Here is a 19,194-nt window from a genome sequence, read left to right as displayed (position 1 = left end):
AATGGCTGCAATTTCAAACCTGTTTTGAATTAAGAAAAGTGTATGTGTCAGAGACAGAAAGCGAGAACCAGAACCACAGTCTCTGTAGGCATCTGAAAAATAGCTATTGGGAGGGTGGTGTGAAAAATGTGTTATAACAGCATAGAAGCTAAATGCCTGGACTGAAAAATGTATGCATAACACTAGAGAACTGTGCATGTGTATCTTGTTCTTTGTTGTTGTTGTTTTTTAAATAAAATCTTGGCAACTTCAGTACATACTCTGGTGAACCAGAACCAGGACAGCTACTCAACGGTGAAATTATCAGCAGTATTCAAGCAGGGGGTTATTAGTCATAGTCCTAGTATTGCACTGGAATAATAGCCAAGGATGCAAGAAACGTTACAGTCTGCTTTGGAAAGAAGTCAATTTTTTTTTTTAAGTTAGGGAGGTTTTGGAAATTTCTTTATTCCAGTTCAAGGCTTTTGCTTTTTTAACCCTAAGATGTCTACATATTCCTCTGTTCCACATTCACCAGTAAAAAGTAGCAGCTGGGAAAATGCTGCTGTCTAATCGCCAAAGTCAGTAAAACACGTGGCAGAAAGATATAGTTCAGTGATCTGAGCACATGACTGAGAACAGCTAAATTCTAATATTTGCTCTGTCACTGACTGATTCTGGGGCCTTGGGCTAGTTATTTATCATGTGACTTCTCACATGTGCTGAGCACACACAACTCCTGTTCAGATGTGACAAACAGTGCCCAATTCTTTGCACAGAGGCAGTGGGTATAAATACTGACCAAGGAAACCAGGACAAGCCTCCCCGCCCTGCTCCTATGGAAAATGCCCTTGGGATCTTTGAGGTCAACCCAGAGGTCCTATTTTTATGGTGTCATTTGAGTATTTCACTAGGAGCTGTGAGTGCTCAGAACCATTGGCAAATCAGGCCATTACCTGCTTTGCTGAATATTCCTGTCTCTGACACCTAGTCGCCTCAGAGCAGCAGTGTGAGGATCAGTTAGTTAATGTTAGTTCATTGCTTCGTAGGTGAAAAAGTGCTGTCGAGTGTATCCTGTAAGCTGAGTGCTTGGGCAGCCACCCAGGAGAGATGCAAATGCCACTCTGCTGATTAACAGAGTGCCCACAGCACCTGCGGCAGGCATTGTATGTGTCTACTGGTGGTGCACATTCTCATATTCCTGGGTGCACATTACAAAATATATTCTGCACATGGATAAAAAAATCAGAAAGAACACTTGTGCTATCCATTATTAGTGTGTCTGTTTCTCATGAATTGGGAGACAGTTCGTAACCAACGGAAATAAATGTCATCGCTAGACCCATCCTATTGCCTATTCCTTCACATTCAGGAGCATACAGACCTATACATATGTGTTAAAGCACAGCAGGGCTGACTCTGCCTCTCATGAGAGCTACCTGTAGGGCTTGTCTACACTACCACCTTCCTTCAAAGGAAGGATGGTAATTAAGGTGTTGGGAGTTTACTAACGAAGTGCGCAGCCCTTCATTAAGCAAATACCCCCCCGCAGCAACTTCAAAGTTTTAAACATCGAAGTACCGGCACGGGTCTAGCCGCGGCGCACCCACCAGTACTTCGAAGTGCCAGGGCAAGTTCAAAGTCTCCTTACTCCTCAAAATTCAGAAGACAAAGAGGCTGTGTGAAAAGATGTTCCCTGGTACTTTTTCCTCACCAATTAGAGCTTTCTCTGTTTCCCTTCCTGCTAAATGGCTCTGTTTCAACTTAAATGCAAATTAAGTAAGGCACACATTCCTTTATTTGAGACAGATCTGTTTGCTTGCATCACTTCGAAATATGTGTTTCCACCACCATACCACCACATATAACTTTACATTCAATGTTGCTACCCATATTTTAGCAGGACAATACCAATCAACAAATCACGAGTTTTCAAATGATACCTTACAGGGTATATTTTGTGCAAGGATTAGTACAATAGTGTGTGAAGTGTTGATACAGGGATATATTCTTTCACTGTAAATTACAGTAAAAATCCTACATGTTCTATTGGTTGTGTATGGAGGGAGAGGGAATTTTGTGTTTGTTGGCAGGATCTGACAAAGGTTATTGTTGGAAACGGGACATTCCATTCAGTAGACCATTATTTCAGTATTACGATTGCTATAACTCTGTAGACAAAAGGTTGGGTTTTCAAAAGTATCTAAGTAATTTAGGAGCACAGGTTCCACTGAAAATCCCTTACTCTATGCTTTCAACATCCCCTGACTTCCTGTGCTGAAAAAGCAACACTTTGTATCCTCGCTCTACTTTCTATCTATATTCTCTCTATTTTCAATCTTCTGTCTATGACAAGTTTTAGAGGAAAGGCTTTACAAAGGTCAGAGGTTTTGTTGTTGTTTTTTTAGATTATTCATAGAGTGGCTATATCCTGAGGCTGTACTGAGTACAAAGATTGTAGATTTTGGAGAGTGGCCTAGTTTGGAAATATCCATGGGTTTCATCATGTCTGACTTATCTGCAACAAAACTCAGTCATAAATTTTAATTGTGTGGTTGTAATCCTCTGATTGCCAGTGAATTTTGTGAGCATAGCACAAATTTGAACATTTGTTTGGGACTGAGACCACCAGGGACAGTGTCAGCAGATGTCAGAGAGATTCCCTCCCCCAAACTCAAATTTAGGATACAGTAAACATCCGAGATACGTGCAACCAAGTTGCACGTGTCTCAGGTTAATATGACTGCCGCCCCAGACAGGAGTGGAAAACTGCTCCTGTCAGGGGCAGCAGCCTGACTCTTGGCTGCTACCCCTGACAGGAGCCGTTTCCCAGTTCAGGGAGCGGGGTGGGGGAGCTGGGAACCAAGGCCAGAATTGGACCATGGGATGTAGTTTCTCATTCCTGCTTTAAAGCACTCTCTCTCACACACTCTCTCTGTACTGGGGAAAAAAATCTGTTAACTGTTTCTTATTTCCTGGTTTTGCTGAAACCCTTTTTAAACCTCTTTTTAAATGACTAGACCTGTGAAGTGGGAACTTTGCTCAGTTCTTATCAGAAGAAGTAGATTGTTAGATCCTTAACAAACATAACATCCTAAACAAAGACAAATAGGAGACTGAACCTTATTAAAAATCACATCCCATCTCAGTGAACCATGTTTCACATCTGCAAATATCATGCCCTGACAGATTTAGCAGACCATAAAATCTTCAGGGTCTTTTCACTACCTCATCAAGATCTCCACCTCGCCCACCCCATTCCCTCACACAACAAGACAGGTTTCTTTTCAGGTCTCGCTTAACAGTTACATGTTTTGCTTGCCATTCTGACCATTGTCAGAAACATGCATACATGGCAGTGTAGATGGCATTTGAGTGAGCAGATGGAGATAATCAAAAGCAATCTTTGAAGGATTTCCATTTATTGTACAGTATTCCTTATTCTTGAGCTATATGAAGTGCATTATGGGCAAGAGAGCATGTCACTCCTCGGGTATTTTTCATGAGTTGTTTACCTTCTGGAAGTTGCAGAGACCAGCATTTGAAAAGTGCAGTCATTCAAATGTACTGCGTTCAATGCCAGTTTCTATGCAAGTCACAGTTTCGGAGGAGGCAGATGTTTTTCCAAAATGATTTTGTGTGTATAATTTGTCAGAGCAGAGCTTTAACTTTGTTCAGCTACATGACAAATAATAAAAGGGGAGGCCCATATGGCTGTCTGAAAAAGTGTATTAAAATAGCTGTCTATCCTCCCCCAAAAACATTGCACAAATACATTCCCATTAAATAGACTGTGCTAAATTACTATTATGTAATAAGTAGGGATTGGATTATTTAGCATAAACTTGTGGAATTTGTTTTTCCCTTGGGGCCTCTGAAGAGAAGCCTCTAGCAGTTGTGACTTTTATTCACATAAAGCCTGCAAACTCAAAGTTATGAGGTATTTTTCTTTTGTGAAGATATGTAAGTGTAATAGATCAGATCAGTGTTAAAGCCAGGGCTAATTACTTTGGTGTCATTTTGTTCAGTGTTTGAAGAGTAAGGATTGTCTGGTGGCTAGGGCATTTGCTTAGGGTATGAGACACTTGGGAGCACCTGGTTCAAGAATTGGCTTTGCCACTGCCTTCCTATGTGGCCTTGGGCACATTTTCTCATGTCATTTTCACATTCTCTTTGTGTCTCTATTTCACATGTGTAAAATGGAGAGGATGACACTTATCTATCTCACAGAAGAGCTGAGGGTAAACATAGTAAAGTTTATGAAGCACTCCAGAACTATGCTGAAGAAGGCTGTGTAAAGTACCTTATGTGTATTTACACTTTAGTAAATAAGATCAGAATCAGCTACTCTTATTTTTCAATAGCATTTCACATTAATAAAACCCATTTCCCACGGTTTCCTTTTTCTACTCCTCCACAAATTTAATGAAAATAATTATCCCTTTTAAAATAAAATACTCTATTTTCTCTATGCCTGTAACTTGACTATCTGGAGCCTTAAAGATTTTGCTATATAATTGGAACAGTACAGTACATCTAAGTCAAGCAAATATTATTTTAAAATAAGAGCCTTCAGCCATTTACCCTATGGCCAGATGTTGGTGTCGGATGTAGTATACGGTACCATCCAAGAAAATGAGGTGTTCATTCTCAGAAACTAGTTTATCAATTTGTTAACTTTTTGCCAAAGTGAAGAACAATATGTAACAAAACATCATGTTCTTACAGTGCATGAGGAATTTATAGTATCAAATCAGTCCTTTGTAACAGCCCTTCCACTTGTTATCCAGATAAGTCCCCAGGAACCAGAGCCAATGCTTGGCTAACATGTGCAGAAAACACCTCACAGTAACTCAAGTTGTGTTTGAGCTCTGATCCATGCCTGGTGAGTTGGAAGTCTCTTTCCAAGGTCATCACTGTACATTTGAAAATACACATTGTCACGTACTGATTAATGGAGACTTAGTGGCAGTGATTTAACAGTTACTAATGCAGAAAAATAAACCTGCACTCAGGATGTTCCTATTTTAGAGCTTTAAAAAGTTGAAGGAAAGTTTTACTATAAAAATTGTGAAGTCAGGCAACATCAGTCTCCTCTTACTGACAAAACAAAGAGTTTACTATCCTCCAAGTGAGGGATAGACTGACACTGACAGCTTTATGCAGGAGAATTTCCAGATCTGAAGAAGTGGGTCTGTCCCACAATAGCTCATCACCTATTAAATTATTTTGTTAGTCTTTAAAGTGCTACAGGACTGTTTTTTTTTGTTCTGTGAAGACACAGACTAAACATGGTGACCTCTCTGTGGTTATGCAGGAGGGTTACCTTCAGGCCTTGTAAGTTTTACAAAAGCCAACATGGGATGCAGCAGTGTCTGTATTTCTGCAGGTGCTCTCTTTCTCCAAGTCACCATTTTTTTATATGTCAGTTAGTGTGGTGTCTATGATGTTTATTGAACAGCAAAGAAACATGTTATATAAAGTCCATATAACTTTTGCTCAGTTGTTCAGGTTTTTTTTTCCCCTAAGGCCAGGGATTTGTGTATCAAAGGGGAAGGGTTCCACTTTGGTCTGCCTACCCCTGTACCCCACCCCCTAACCAATCACAAACAGACTACTCTCCTTCGGACAAGTCTCGGGAAAGCACAGATGGTTTGCGGAGAAAATTCTCTTCATTTAGAGTATATTCCCCCATAAATGCCTCAGTGATTGGCCTTAGCCTACTGCAAGCATTCAGTCTAATCTCTGACTGCAAAGTAAACAAATCTCTGATAAGAGGGCACCAGTTCTCAGGAATCTAGGATCTTGAGTCTTGTAAACAGAATAAGGAAGGTTCCTGGTATCTTAAACCACACCTGGACAGAAAGAATCTCTGTAAGAATACTGGCTCCACAAAACAAACTAAATCAGAGTTCTACCTCCAGCTGCCACAGGTAGAGTACTAGAAAAGACATTAATGAGCTACCAAGATTTCTGTTCCTTTTCCATTTTTTACTGCTGATGTAACAAGAAAATATGTCCTGGAACACATTTCCATGGTCATTTGGATGAAAGCAAGTGCAGAATTAAATAACAAGTTTCTGTAGGTGCTCTGATACTAAAAACAGTGAAGTAGATAAGAACTGGATCTCTGGAACTTCTCCACATATTATCTATCAAGAAACCTACTTAAAATATGTAAGAGACTATACATCTGATACCACAGTCAGTTAGAACAATGACTTGTAAAAAAGAAGTTTAGCTCCGGATATACCAATCCTGTTTTCCAGAGGATAATGTGAAGAGCTTCACAGTTCGTGGCAGGTGCCTTTTTTAGGTGCTTGCATAAACCGTTTTAAGGAATCCTATGAGTCTTGCTTTTGCAATCTTCCCTTCAGTTGAGAAGCTTGCCCATTTGAAGGGGATTGTGCTATTCCCAAAATGAACAGAAAAGAAAGTTGGATTAGTCCAGAATATGGTAGTGAGTGATGAACAGAGAGAGGATACTGCAGTGACAAAGAAAGGCCTAAAAGTAAGTAAGATTCGGACCAGAGCATTACAAGTAAAGCATCACTGTGAGAGAGAGCACAATAAAGGTCCTTTTCAATAGGAAGCTATAAGGAAGTATAAGCACCTAGGGACTTCATACCCTGAAACTTGTTGACTAGAACTTACATGAGTAGTCCCATTGAACTTTCTCACAAGAGAAAGATACCACTCAAGATAATCAGGACCCTCATCTTTAGAAGCCATCAGATATTTGATATTGGAATCCACAGGTTCATTTCGAAATGTGTAGTCTACATTCTGCTACTTCTGTGTGTCTGAGTTCCTATTCTGAGCACAAATGCAGTCTCTTGATTTAACTGAATAGCATCATGCAGATCCTATGTACACTGAACATTTCTGTTGTGGCCATCCAAGATACCTTTGGCATTATTCAGCTGTTAAGAACATAGTTGTACCCCAGCATTTTTGTCCTAAATCCTGAGGAAGCTCTCTTTAATTTTTTCAAAGTAATTGCTTTAAATAAAAACTTGAGGGGTGAGTCTATGCTGTGCCTTTAAGCCTATGTCTACACTAGGCAAAGTAAGTCGACCGCAGATGTGCAGCTCTAGCAACGGCAATTTCGTAGCTAAAATCAACCTATCTGCGCTTGGCTTACTTGGCTATCCCCACTGAACAATGTGGATGGGAGAAACGCTGCAACTGACCTCCCTTACTCCTCGCAACTTGCAAGGAGTACAGGGGTCAACTGCTACCCCTGAGAGGTCGATTTCACATGTCCCTCCTAGATGTGTGAACTTGAACCCCAGAAGATTGACTCTATGTTGGTCAATCTTCTGGGCTAGTGTAAACGTAGCCTCCAAGACACAGAACTCAGAGCGCAGGAGTGGAGGTTTAGTCAGTTTTAATCCATTTTGCAGCCTCCCAATCCTGAGCTTATCCAAGGTCTGAAATGACTGTAAGCATAATGTAGGGAACATGGAGGCCTGTAAGTTAACCTTGTGAGGCGCACTGCTGCCTGAAGTCTCTGCAGCTGACAGCACTGGTCTCTGAAACATTTCTCCTGCCGAACCCCTCCCCCAGCTCATTCCTGATACCAGGGCTTATAGCTTGGTCCTCAGAAGGCAGCCTTCCAGGTTGAGTCCATCAGAGTAATCCTCATCCAGCTGCAACTGGGGCTATTACAGTCCCTTTTTGTGTCTGTGACCTCTTTACCTGGTCTCAAGGAGCCAGATTCGAGTGAGGCTTTCACACTCCACCTTTTTAGTTACCATTCATCTTCTGAATTCAACAGTAAGTTTGCCATGGATGCTTAAAATTATGGAATCTTTAAAATGAAAGGAGTATAAAGGTCTAAAGATTTTTAACAGATAAAGAACTCTACTTTTTTTTCTTCCCCCTTCTCACCAAGAATGATTTCTGTCTTGTTCACTAACTAGATTTGTTTCTATGAGCTAGATCACAAAATGGTAAAAATCTGCTTAACTCATTTGAAGTCTGTATGTGAATCTTGGGCACATGCTTTTTTAAGAAGAGGGCATTTACTCTTCTGGAGGAGATGCTGCTTTCATCTGCATAAACTCCTGTGTGTGACCTTAGAATAAGTCAGAGTATAATTTCCAAAAAAAGTTTCAAACCACTTCTTGCCTAGTCTCAGCAATGCTCCACAGCACATACACACACAGTGAAAACAAGTTGCATCTCTAGCATCTGATCACATACACTTTGCGTATTCTTTTTCTATGCAGCTCAAGTCTGGCAAAGACACTTCTTGGTGGTTTCATACAACAAAACCAAAATCAGTGTGAGTTATTTTTTGTGGTATTAGTGTAGTTTGCTGTTTTAAGTAAAAAGGAACAGAGTTGTCCAGAGGAGTTGAGATTACATTAACATCAGCAGTTTTTCTGTTTGCTTTGCTTTTATTACATTTTTTGGCACCATAGTTAATTTCTAATCAAGTAAATGTGTTTGAAAGCATGATTCAAGGAGAAATCTTACATCTTCATACAAGATATGTTAAATGTATTTAAATCCAGTTTCATAAGGATGGTAGTGTTATTACTACTCCATTGTGATAGTTTTGTAACTAGTGCAATTATCTTGATTTAAGCAAACAAATAGTATTTTGCAATGATATGATATGGATGACGATTTGGATGAAAACAGGAAGACAGAGGAATGGCTATCATGACAGTCTTTCACTGCTGGGTCCTGGGTCCAGTACATCAAAAGCAACAAAAAAATCTGTTGCCTTCTGGTGGCTGTTCTTTAGCTTTTGTGAAATACGTTGTTGGTCTCAGCAAAGTTCCTAATGGAGGACACCCATTGATAGGGGTTGACAGGGACAAACCACATGAGTGAAGCAGCCTAGGGAAATTCAAATCTCCCCACCCCCTGCAATATCTGTAGGAGTGGTTTAGCATCTGGAGCTGTTAACTCTTCTGTTTATGGGCTTGATCCAAAGCCCATTGAAATCCATGGAAATTTATGACATCCAAAAGCATCCATTGTCTTCAGTGGGCTTTGGCTCAAGCCCTTCATGATCACTGAAGTCACTTAAATGTTTTTCTTTATTTAAAAATAAAGCAGACTAAAAACTAAAAATTCGAACCAAGCAGCCTCTCCTCATTGTACAAACTGTTGTAATTCTAAAAGCTTACACAGATAAGCAGGGACGTGGAGCAAAGCCTCTATTTTTAATCTCATATGGCTCATCTCAATAATAATTAGCCTTTCATCTGCTTCTGTGGGCCTCCTGCACTGCACAGCTGCTGCAGCTAACCTTGATTCCTTAGAGAAAATTATCTCCGGAAATTGATTTCCCAGTAAGGGTATTCATATCTCACTCACTCATCCGTATCTTTGTCACCAGGATGCACAGCTGTTGGAGAACCTCAATCCAACCCACTGTCGCGTTGAATAGCTCACCATTTCAAGAGCACTAATAGTATAGATATTTTTGTACATTTTTGGTCAGAGTTTCCTCTGTTGAGATCCCTGTTGGAGGAGCAGGGGAGAGGAGGGATAAAAATAAAGTCTCTGCACAGTTCTTCTAGGAAAGTATTCTGTTTTTAGAAATAGTTATACCTTACCATCTCAAGACTTCTAGTAGATTGCAGCTTTCAGTTATGATGTCTTCAAAATTTAATCAGATAGGTTTGGGTAAGTGACAGAAATGTCCTACAAGTAATATTCAGGCAGTAGGCAATGTGGAATTTTGCAGGCCAACTCTGTGCTTTGTACTGTGCCCAGGAGTCTTATCAATGGACTGTCATCGGAATGCATTTTAGAGAAGATACACCTTTTCTCTTAGGGAATATACCAGTATTTAATAGAATGAAACCAAAGCTTAGTAAAATTCCTCAATTTTCCATCTCTCTTTCCCATAGCAGTTTTTCACTATGGCTACGTCTACACGTGCAGCCAACATCGAAATAGCTTATTTCGATGTTTCGACATCGAAATAGTCTATTTCGATGAATAACGTCTACACGTCCTCCAGGGCCAGCAACGTCGATGTTCAACTTCGACGTTGCTCAGCCCAACATCGAAATAGGCGCAGCGAGGGAACGTCTACACGTCAAAGTAGCACACATCGAAATAGGGATGCCAGACACAGCTGCAGACAGGGTCACAGGGCGGACTCAACAGCAAGCTGCTCCCTTAAAGGGCCCCTCCCAGACACAGTTGCACTAAACAACACAAGATACACAGAGCTGACAACTGGTTGCAGACCCTGTGCCTGCAGCATAGATCCCCAGCTGCCGCAGAAGCAGCCAGAAGCCCTGGGCTAAGGGCTGCTGCCCACGGTGACCACAGAGCCCCGCAGGGGCTGGAGAGAGAGCATCTCTCAACCCCCCAGCTGATGGCCGCCATGGAGGACCCAGCAATTTCGACGTTGCGGGACGCGGATCATCTACACGGTCCCTACTTCGACGTTGAACGTCGAAGTAGGGCGCTATTCCGATCCCCTCATGAGGTTAGCGACTTCGACGTCTCGCCGCCTAACGTCGAAGTTGGTGCCGCTACTTCGAAGTAGCGTGCACGTGTAGACGCAGCTTATATCTGCATCTACACTAGCAAGTTCTTTTAAAAGAGTTTTCAAAAGAAGGGGGCTCTTGCGAAAGATCTTGCAGAGCATCTAAACATAAAAAGTGTTCTTTCAAAAGTAAATTGAAAGAATGCAGCACACCTTTCAAAACCACTATTCCAGTCTCTTTCAGGAAGAACACTTTCTTTGGAAAGCTTCTTTCGAAAGAAGACTTGTGTAGATGCTCCTCAGAGCCTTTCTTTTGAAGTAGAAGTCCCCATGTCACCTGATTTTTCAGTCCCTGGCCCATTCTTTTGAAAGAGTGGGGGTTGTATGGACACTCTCTTTCGAAAGAACAGATCACTCTTTTGATCCACTTTTTTTGTGTGTGGACATACTCTTTCAAAAGAGGTTCTTTGGGAATAGATCTTCCAGAAGGGCTTCTTTTGAAAGATCTCTGTTGTGTGCGTATAGCCTATGTGTTCTTGAACATCTTAATTTTAAGAATCTCATCTTTTAACAGCCATTTCTGTCCAGTGTTTTCTGCACCAACCAGGATGCTTAGTATATATACCTTGCACCTCAGATTTTCAAATTTTCTATATCTGCTTTTCCACTAGTTGTACAAAGCATTTAACAAAAACAACACTTTCTATACTGTGCAGAAAACATTGTAGTCTCTTTAGAAATTCTCCAGGTATATTGATGTTTTACTCAGTCTTATTGTCTTTTACCATCCTGTCTATTACTTGGATGATAGCCAGACATATATAGATTGCTCCTATTACTTGTTCTGCTTTATATACCTTTCAGTACTTTCCAGCAGATATTCTGAACAATAATTTATTTCTTTGATCATTCATTTTTCTTTTATTTGTAAAATCTGCTACATCTTTTTCTGTATAATTATATCTCTTTGTAATATCTTATGATTCCTATGATCACTAGGTCCAAGAATAGGCAATATTATGATTTGTTTCTTGCTGCCCTGAGCAGGCTATTTGCATTGCAGGACAGCAGCTTCTATAGGACCATTCATCTGCTGCCTACATGGATGGGCAAAAAGTGGGTGTAGCTTTAAATATGCTTTCTCGGTGCACAGCCATTACAGCTGATTTGAAACATAGGGTATTGTATGCCAGGCAAAGGTCTGTTATATATTACTTCCCCACTGAAGCAAGGGGGAAACCAGACCCTCAGATTGTAGCACTCTGCAGTGTGTCTACACAGCAGCCTTGTGCTCCTAGGGTGTGCGCTAAGAGACTGCTTTACTGGGGTGTAGATATTTGCATTCAAGCTGTAGCCCAAGCTCTGGGATCCCTTCTCCTCACATGGTCGTAGAGCCAGCACGTGCAGGAATTTCGGGGGGGAAGCTGGTGACGTGGGGTTTTTTTTGTTTTGTTTTGTTTTGTAAATGTGGACCACATTTTTTTAAGATAGAAGAGTTCAGAATAGTCATGCAATCGGTGTGCGTAAGAGAGGTTAATGAAAAATTTGAGTGGAAACAGTGAATGGTAAACTGATTTTGTTATAAGATATTAACAATTTATATGGTAATAAAGATTTTATAGAGATTACCTTTTGGGACCTTGCTGTAATAGCAAAAGTGAATGTAACCCTTCTGCTGGTAGCATCAGCAGCAGCCAGGGCCAGGTTTAATATCTAGGGGTTCTTTTCATCCGTCTCACACAGAACCAGCTAGAGCCCCCACCCAGTAGCCTGGGAAATTTGGAGAGGCAATGCTTCCCCACTCACAAGCACAGAATCTGAGTGTAGAAAAGAAACTTTTAATGAAAAAGGCAGAGAAGTCACATGGCATTAGCTTGGGAAAATACCACACCCAGAGTTCATAACCAACCCGCAAGTGACAGTCCCAGCTCAAATGGATTGAGCAGTGTCCTTTGCCTGTCAGGCTCACCAGTCCAACACTGTAAGCATCCCTTTCACATTCACATACCCGTACTTTCTATGTACCCTGCTTCAAGTGCCCCACTTACACCTCTGTCCAGTCTGTGCAGACCCTGACACTTCACCCTGTTGCATTCCCTAACTGAGCCTGAGGCAATGCCACCTTTGTGCTGGTCCTGTGGTCTGCTTGCACCTTACAGCTGCCCCGCTGGCTGCCTGCTGCTTCTCCTTCCAGCCACCCACCAGTCAATCATGCCAGCTGTATGCCTAGCCACCACTTTGTGAGTTTGGCTTGAGGCAAACCCCTGAGACTTCAGTGCTCAGTGGCTTGAGCTGCTGCCCTGTGATTTCAGCTCTCAATCTCAGTATCTACCAGGGTGGATTCTCAAACAAAAAGAACACAGACTACGGCATCCATCTTTTCTATCTCTGAACAGTGGGGTGAAGGACTAGTCACACCAGGCTTATGGCTATGGCTCAGTTGAGCCTAAGGCTCCCAGCCAGCTGGCTCTACCAGTAACCCCTCCCCACTGCTGCCTCACAATGCTCAGATGAGGGGAACCCTGTGTGATCCATATCTTACACAGCAATGATGACCAATCTGTACCCCCGACAACTTCAAGCATTGGTGAGACTCCACCATTTTTACACTGGGTGATAAGTTAAATTGTGACTTTATAACATGTTGTTTACAATAGACGAAACTCCATTGCTTCACCTGCTACCCATCAGGCTTTGTTTGCAAGACATTACATATGCATACCTTTGCATTTTCAGGCAGATGATCTCTAAAGGACACATTCCTTGAATCCTTCAGCAGTACTGAGCACCTGCTGACGCATTCCTTACATGAAACACAATATTCTGAAATCCCCCTCCATTTGCTGGTGCTAGTGACAAAGCCATGCTGGGAAATGTAGTCCCTTCACTCCCTCAGAGCCATCTCTCTAGACAGGGAGCTGGACAAGGAACTACAGCTCCCATAGTGCCTTGGGCTACCCCTCCAGAGTGCAGCAGGGAGAAAGGGAGAGAAGCTGGACATGGATGGTGCATTTGTACCCTTCACACACACACACACACACACACACGTCATACAGGTCTTTGGAGACTAAGTTGCTGCCTGAGCCCAAATGTCTACACCACAATAAACAACCCTTTAGCCTGAGCTCTGCAAGCCCAGGTTAGCTGGCATGGGCCACTCATGGTTTTTTAATTTCAGTGTAACCATGCTTTGGGATGCAGTTCAATTCCTGGTCTTCTGCTGGGACATCACAGGCATACAGTAAACTCTCACTTTAATGGACCCCAATATAAAGGAGTTCGGAAATAATGGGCACTGTCTGCCCACCCACCCCCCAAATAAATGTCAGAGGCTCAGCAGAGCCGCTGCCAGAACAGCTGGGGTTGCCAGGGCTGGAAGGGCCACTGCAGTGGCTGGGGCCAGAGGAGCCGGGGGTGGGGCTGCGGCGGGGCGCAGGAGCTCACTTTCCCAGCACCATGTACATAGAGCATGTCAGCACCCAGCTGCCGCTGCCTGCAATGGCACTGAGCAGCAGCCATGTTGTCAGAGGCTGCTGCCCTCTGGCAGGCTGGGGGCGGCCATGCTCTACCTTCGTGCCAGCGGCTCAGAGCCGGGATGCTGGAGGAGCCGCAGCGCCAAGAGCTGCAGGATGTAGAAGGAGTCACGAAGGCATTCAGTTCCTCTCCTAGTAACTGGGAGAGGGAGATGGAAGTGTGAGGGGAACAATGGGGCAGGAGGGGGAAGGGAAGGGGAGGGCAGAGGACAGGAGTGAGCAATGGGCTGGGAAGGTCAATGCATCGTCATACAGTGTAACCATTTGGATATAATGGACTTTCAGCATTAACAGACACCCCTTCCACACATTAGTCTGTTAAATCGAGAGTTTGCTTTACTGTAAATATATTCCAGGCTTATGGCAAATCCACAGTCTAATTCTTAATAATCTTGACATCTCATCATATTTCTTGAAAATCAGATTCTCTTTTTAAAATAATTTGAGCTATAGGTAGAAGAAATGCAGAGGATTTATGTCACAGCACTCGGGCAGGAAAGGTGGGGCAGTAGGGAGCTAGTAACTTCTCCCTGATTCTGAGCCTAGTCCTGATCCCCACACAACCTAGAGCAGCTATAGAGCTGCGCTGAAGTGCACCAGTGACAAGGAACATTAATGGCCCCTATGGCAATGGAGAATTGGTGTACCAGAGCAGAGCTCCACAATACCTTCTTTTGCCCCCAGTAAACCCCACTCATAAGTACTGACTCTGTGGGTGCCCCAGGGTTGAAGCACGCACACTAAAAAAAAAAAATAGTTGATGCTTGGTATCCACCAGCAGTCACACAGAAGAGTTCCTTCCCCGTCCTCCAGCCTTTCCACCTTACAATAGACCCCACCTCCTCCATCAGCTCCTCTCCTCCTTCCCAGCACCTTCTGTCCATCACAATCAGCTGTTCAGCGGAGTTCAGGAGGCACTGGCAGGGGCAGGAGTGGAATCAGGATGAGGTGGAGAGAAGGCAGGAAGAGGCAGCAAGGATGGAGGAGGGGAGAGGGTTTGGGGGAAGAGATGGAGGCAGGGGTCAGGACCTTGAGTGGAGCAAAGGCTGGTCGCCACCTGGGAGCTTGGGAAGTCGGCACCTACAAACCCACCAAGTTTGTCTATAAGTGGGTGCGCACACAGGATCTGGCTGCCATGCATTTGCACATTCAGGGATTTCCCCTCAGACCAGGGTCTGTTTGGCATTTTGTGACCTGAGCAGCAGATCATGATCCCATTGAGAGTCTGAACCAAAGAACACGAGTATCAGTCACAAGTTCACAGAATCACAGAATCATAGGGCTGGAAGGGACCTCAGGAGGTCATCTAGTCCAGCCCCGTGCTTCAAGCAGGATCAACCCCTACTAAGTCATCCCAGCCAGGACCTTGTCCAGCCAGGACTTAAAAACTTCACGGGATGGAGAATCCACCACCTCTCTCGGCTTCACCACCTGCCTGGTGAAGAATTTTTTCTTAATATCTAGCCTACACCTCTCCCTCTTTAACTTCTGACCATTACTCCTTGTTCTGCCATCTGACACCACTGAGAACAGTTTCTCACCCTCCTTTTTAGAGCTCCCCTTCAGGAAGTTGAAGGCTGCTATTAAATCACCTCTAAGTCTTCTCTTCTGTAAACTAAACAAGCCCAAATCCCTCAGCCTATCCTCATAGGTCTTGTGCTGCAGACCCTTAATCATTTTGTTGCCCTTCGCTGAATCTGCTATAGCAAATCCAAATCCTTTTTATACTGGGGGGCCCAAAACTGAACAGAATATTCCAGATGTGGCCTCACCAGTGCTGAATAAAAAGGAATAACTACTTCTCTCGATCTGCTCAGAATGCTCCTCCTAATGCACCCCAGTATGCTGTTAGCTTTCTTGGCTACAAGGGCACATTGTTTACTCATATCCAGCCTTTCATCCACAATAACCCCTAGGTCCCTTTTCATCGTACTGCTGCTGAGCCAGTCGGTCCCCAGCCTGTAACAATGTTTGGGATTCTTCCGCCCCAGGTGCAGGACTCTACACTTCTCCTTATTGAACCACATCAGATTTCTTTTGGCCCAGTCCTCCAATTTATCCAGGTCCCTCTGGATTGTCTCTCTACCCTCCAACATATCTACCTCTCTGCCTAGTTTTGTGTCATCCACAAACCTGCTGAGGGTGCAACCCAGTCCCTCATCCAGGTCATTAATAAAGATGTTAAATAACACCAGCCCCAGGACCGAGCCTTGCGGCGCTCCGCTTGAAACAGACCACCATCCAGATATTGAGCCATTGACCACTACCCATTGGGCCCGACCATCAAGCCAGCTTTCTATCCATCTTACAGTCCAAGGATCCAATCCATATTTCCTTAACTTATGGACAAGAATGTTGTGGGAGACCGTATCAAAAGCCTTGCTGAAGTCAAGGTATATCACATCCACTGACTTCCTCATGTCCACAGAGCTTGTTACCTCGTCATAGAAGCTAATCAGATTGGTCAGGCAGGACTTGCCCCGGTGAATCCATGTGGGCTACTTTTGATCACTTTCCCCTCTTCCAAGTGCTTCAAAATGGATTCCTTGAGGATTCCCTCCATTATTTTCCCAGGGATTGAGGTAAGGCTGAAGTTGCGTCTGACAAAAAGATCATTCCAAGCAGAGCAGGGTTTTGTATTTTGAAGCAGTCTCAGTGGAGTAGCCATGTCAGTCTGTAGCTTCACAAAAAACGAGCAGTCCCACAGGAGCTTAAACACGAACAAATTTATTTATTAGGTAATGAGCTTTCGTTTTTCTGCCATGTCTTCTCGTTACTTTCTCAAATTCTGACACTGAAGGATGTTTCTCTTTGTTTTGCAGGTAATGCAAATGGACCAGAAATTGAACCACATTACAGATATGCTGCGTCACCTGGTTTCCACTCAGCAGAGCGGCCAAAGCAATAACGGATCATCTCACAGAGACAACACAGCTAACTCAGATCTCTTCCTCCCTACTTATGAACAACTGACAGTACCAAGAATCCAAGATGACGTATCTTGATATCATAGAAATACAGGTGGTTGATTTTTTTCCCCTTTTTAAATGGAACTGAAGGTTGTGAATCTGGAAAGAGTTATCAGCCATATGAGAACACACATGACTACTGTATCAGTGTTTCTAGCATTTGAAACACTCCTTCCAAAGACAATCACTCATATCAAATACCGGTTTATCAAGCTAACACACCTCAGGGCCTCTGTGTTGTGTTGTTTTAACACAGTGCATTCTCAAGTTCCATTTTTATTTTGTTCAAGAACAGTCAAGTGCGATTCATCATGGCACTGAAAGACCAAAACAAAATAGAAGAACAGGCAAAATTGCAAGGAATTAATGGCTCTTTTTAAAGGAAAAATAATAATACTTGAACTTAGATAGCAATGTGTGCATTCTGTTTATGAATCTATTGCTAGGAATATCGTTTTACCAGCTAGATTTTAAAGAAAAATGGAGTAACTTATGTTGATTTTATTGTATAAACGTACCACTAGCTTTCTAGAGAATGACAAATTGCACAGTGAATTATTTTCTTTCTTCTGTTGCATAAACACTTACCGGATAATGACTAGATTTTCTTTTTCAATCTGATTTTCTTCAGGGAAGAAGTAGTGAAACAATACTGTTTATAGAGGAAAGTGCTATAGATTTTTTTAAGATATGAAGGTTTCATGGGAGAAAGATAAAATAATGAAAAGAAAAAAATAATTCTGCTTTCTAAAAAATTGCTGCCAAAGAGTGCATTTATAAATGTTAGTACAACTATCTGATTGTGCTTGTCCAGAAATTTATTTTAAAAATGAATGTTCACTGCTTTTATATTTTTTCTATATCCAGTTTTTGTAGCATTACTTCCAAAAATGTTACAAGTAAATATATGCATATGTCTCTAAAGAAAATGGATATTGCTGGTCAAGTGCTTGAATTCACCAGGTATTGAGCACCCACAACTCCCATCGAAACTGAGGCCCCTGTTCAGAAAAACATCTCTAGTCAGCATGTAAAAGCACGTATATTAAGTCCTTAAAGTTAAGCCTGTTTTTCCTGACTAGGATAGAATTGAGCATGTGCTTAAGTGCTTTCCTGAATCAGGGACTCAGAATACAGTACTCAGCTCCCAACAGGAGACACTCAACATCTCAAAGACTTAGGCCCTAATTTAGGGGACTGAGGCATTAAAATCAAAGACTCACATTGACTTGACCATTCAACCAGGGCTCCAAATCCTGCTTGTCACACACACACAGGTAGTTCCCACTGAAGTCAATGAGCTAAATTCTGCCCTCATTTATGCCAGGGTACATCTGGAGTAACTACACTGAAGTGAAACGACCTTCTCCACATTTATTTTTGTATTAACAAGAGCAGAATTTGGCACACTGTGACTACTTAGATGACTGAGGTGAGCAGTGTTTGGATTCAAGTGACTTAGAGTGAAATGTGCCCCAGGCAGAAAGCCAGGATAAAACCTACCCACTTTAAGGGCTTGGGTGGGACTTAGATGGTGACTGGTTTTATGTTAGCTAGCTGCACATGGATGAAGTTCACCTTCATTGAAACTGCAAAACACTGAACACTGCTGAGTACAAACCAAATAAGCCATATTAATAAGTAGGTTTATTGCTGGTAAATGAAGAGGAAGGTAGATGAGGTGGGTCACAAACTCATCTACTGTTGTAGCAATAGATATAAAAATCCAGGATCTGAGTATATTTAGTCCTGTACATTCGAAAGGAACTGGAGTGTGTTGCAAAACTTATGCCTCACAGGCCGTGTCTACACTAGCCCAAAACTTCAAAATTGCCGTGTAACTGGACATTTCAAAGTTTACTAATGAAGTGCTGAAATACATATTCAGCGCCTCATTAGAATGCCAGCAGCTGCGGCACTTCGAAATTGATGCGTCTCGCAACCGAGCTGCTTGTCCAGAGGGGGCTCCTTTTCGAAAGGACCCCAGCAACTTCGAAATCTCCTTATTCTTCACAGCAGATAGGAATAAGGGGATTTTGAAGTTGCCGGGGTCCTTTCAAAAAGGACCCCTGCCTGGACAAGCCGCGCAGCAGCGAGTCCCGTCAATTTTGAAGTGCCACGGCTGCCAGCATTCTAATGAGGCGCTGAATATGTATTTCAGCGCTTCATGAGTAAACTTCGAAATGGCCATTTGCATGACCATTTCGAAGTTTTGGGCTAGTGTAGACGTAGCCACAGCCACTTATTA

The 19,194-nt window shown here is 42.7% G+C and overlaps 1 protein-coding gene across 3 annotated transcripts in view; it reads left to right on the top strand.

The window, feature by feature from the left end:
* The window catches only part of KCNQ1 (potassium voltage-gated channel subfamily Q member 1), a 598,641-nt gene extending 579,829 nt beyond the window's left edge, over positions 1-18,812 (top strand). For all 3 annotated transcript variants that reach the window (XM_074997802.1, XM_074997801.1, XM_074997800.1), the window contains one exon: positions 16,800-18,812. In XM_074997802.1, the coding sequence (XP_074853903.1) occupies positions 16,800-16,982 (183 nt within the window). In that variant the 3' untranslated portion in view covers positions 16,983-18,812. The remainder of the gene's footprint in view (positions 1-16,799) is intronic.
* Positions 18,813-19,194: the final 382 nt, after the last annotated feature.

Source organism: Carettochelys insculpta, chromosome 6 (assembly GCF_033958435.1).
Source record: "Carettochelys insculpta isolate YL-2023 chromosome 6, ASM3395843v1, whole genome shotgun sequence".
In the NCBI taxonomy this organism is placed as follows: Eukaryota; Metazoa; Chordata; order Testudines; family Carettochelyidae; genus Carettochelys; species Carettochelys insculpta.
This window is presented reverse-complemented; position numbering and strand designations above follow the sequence as displayed.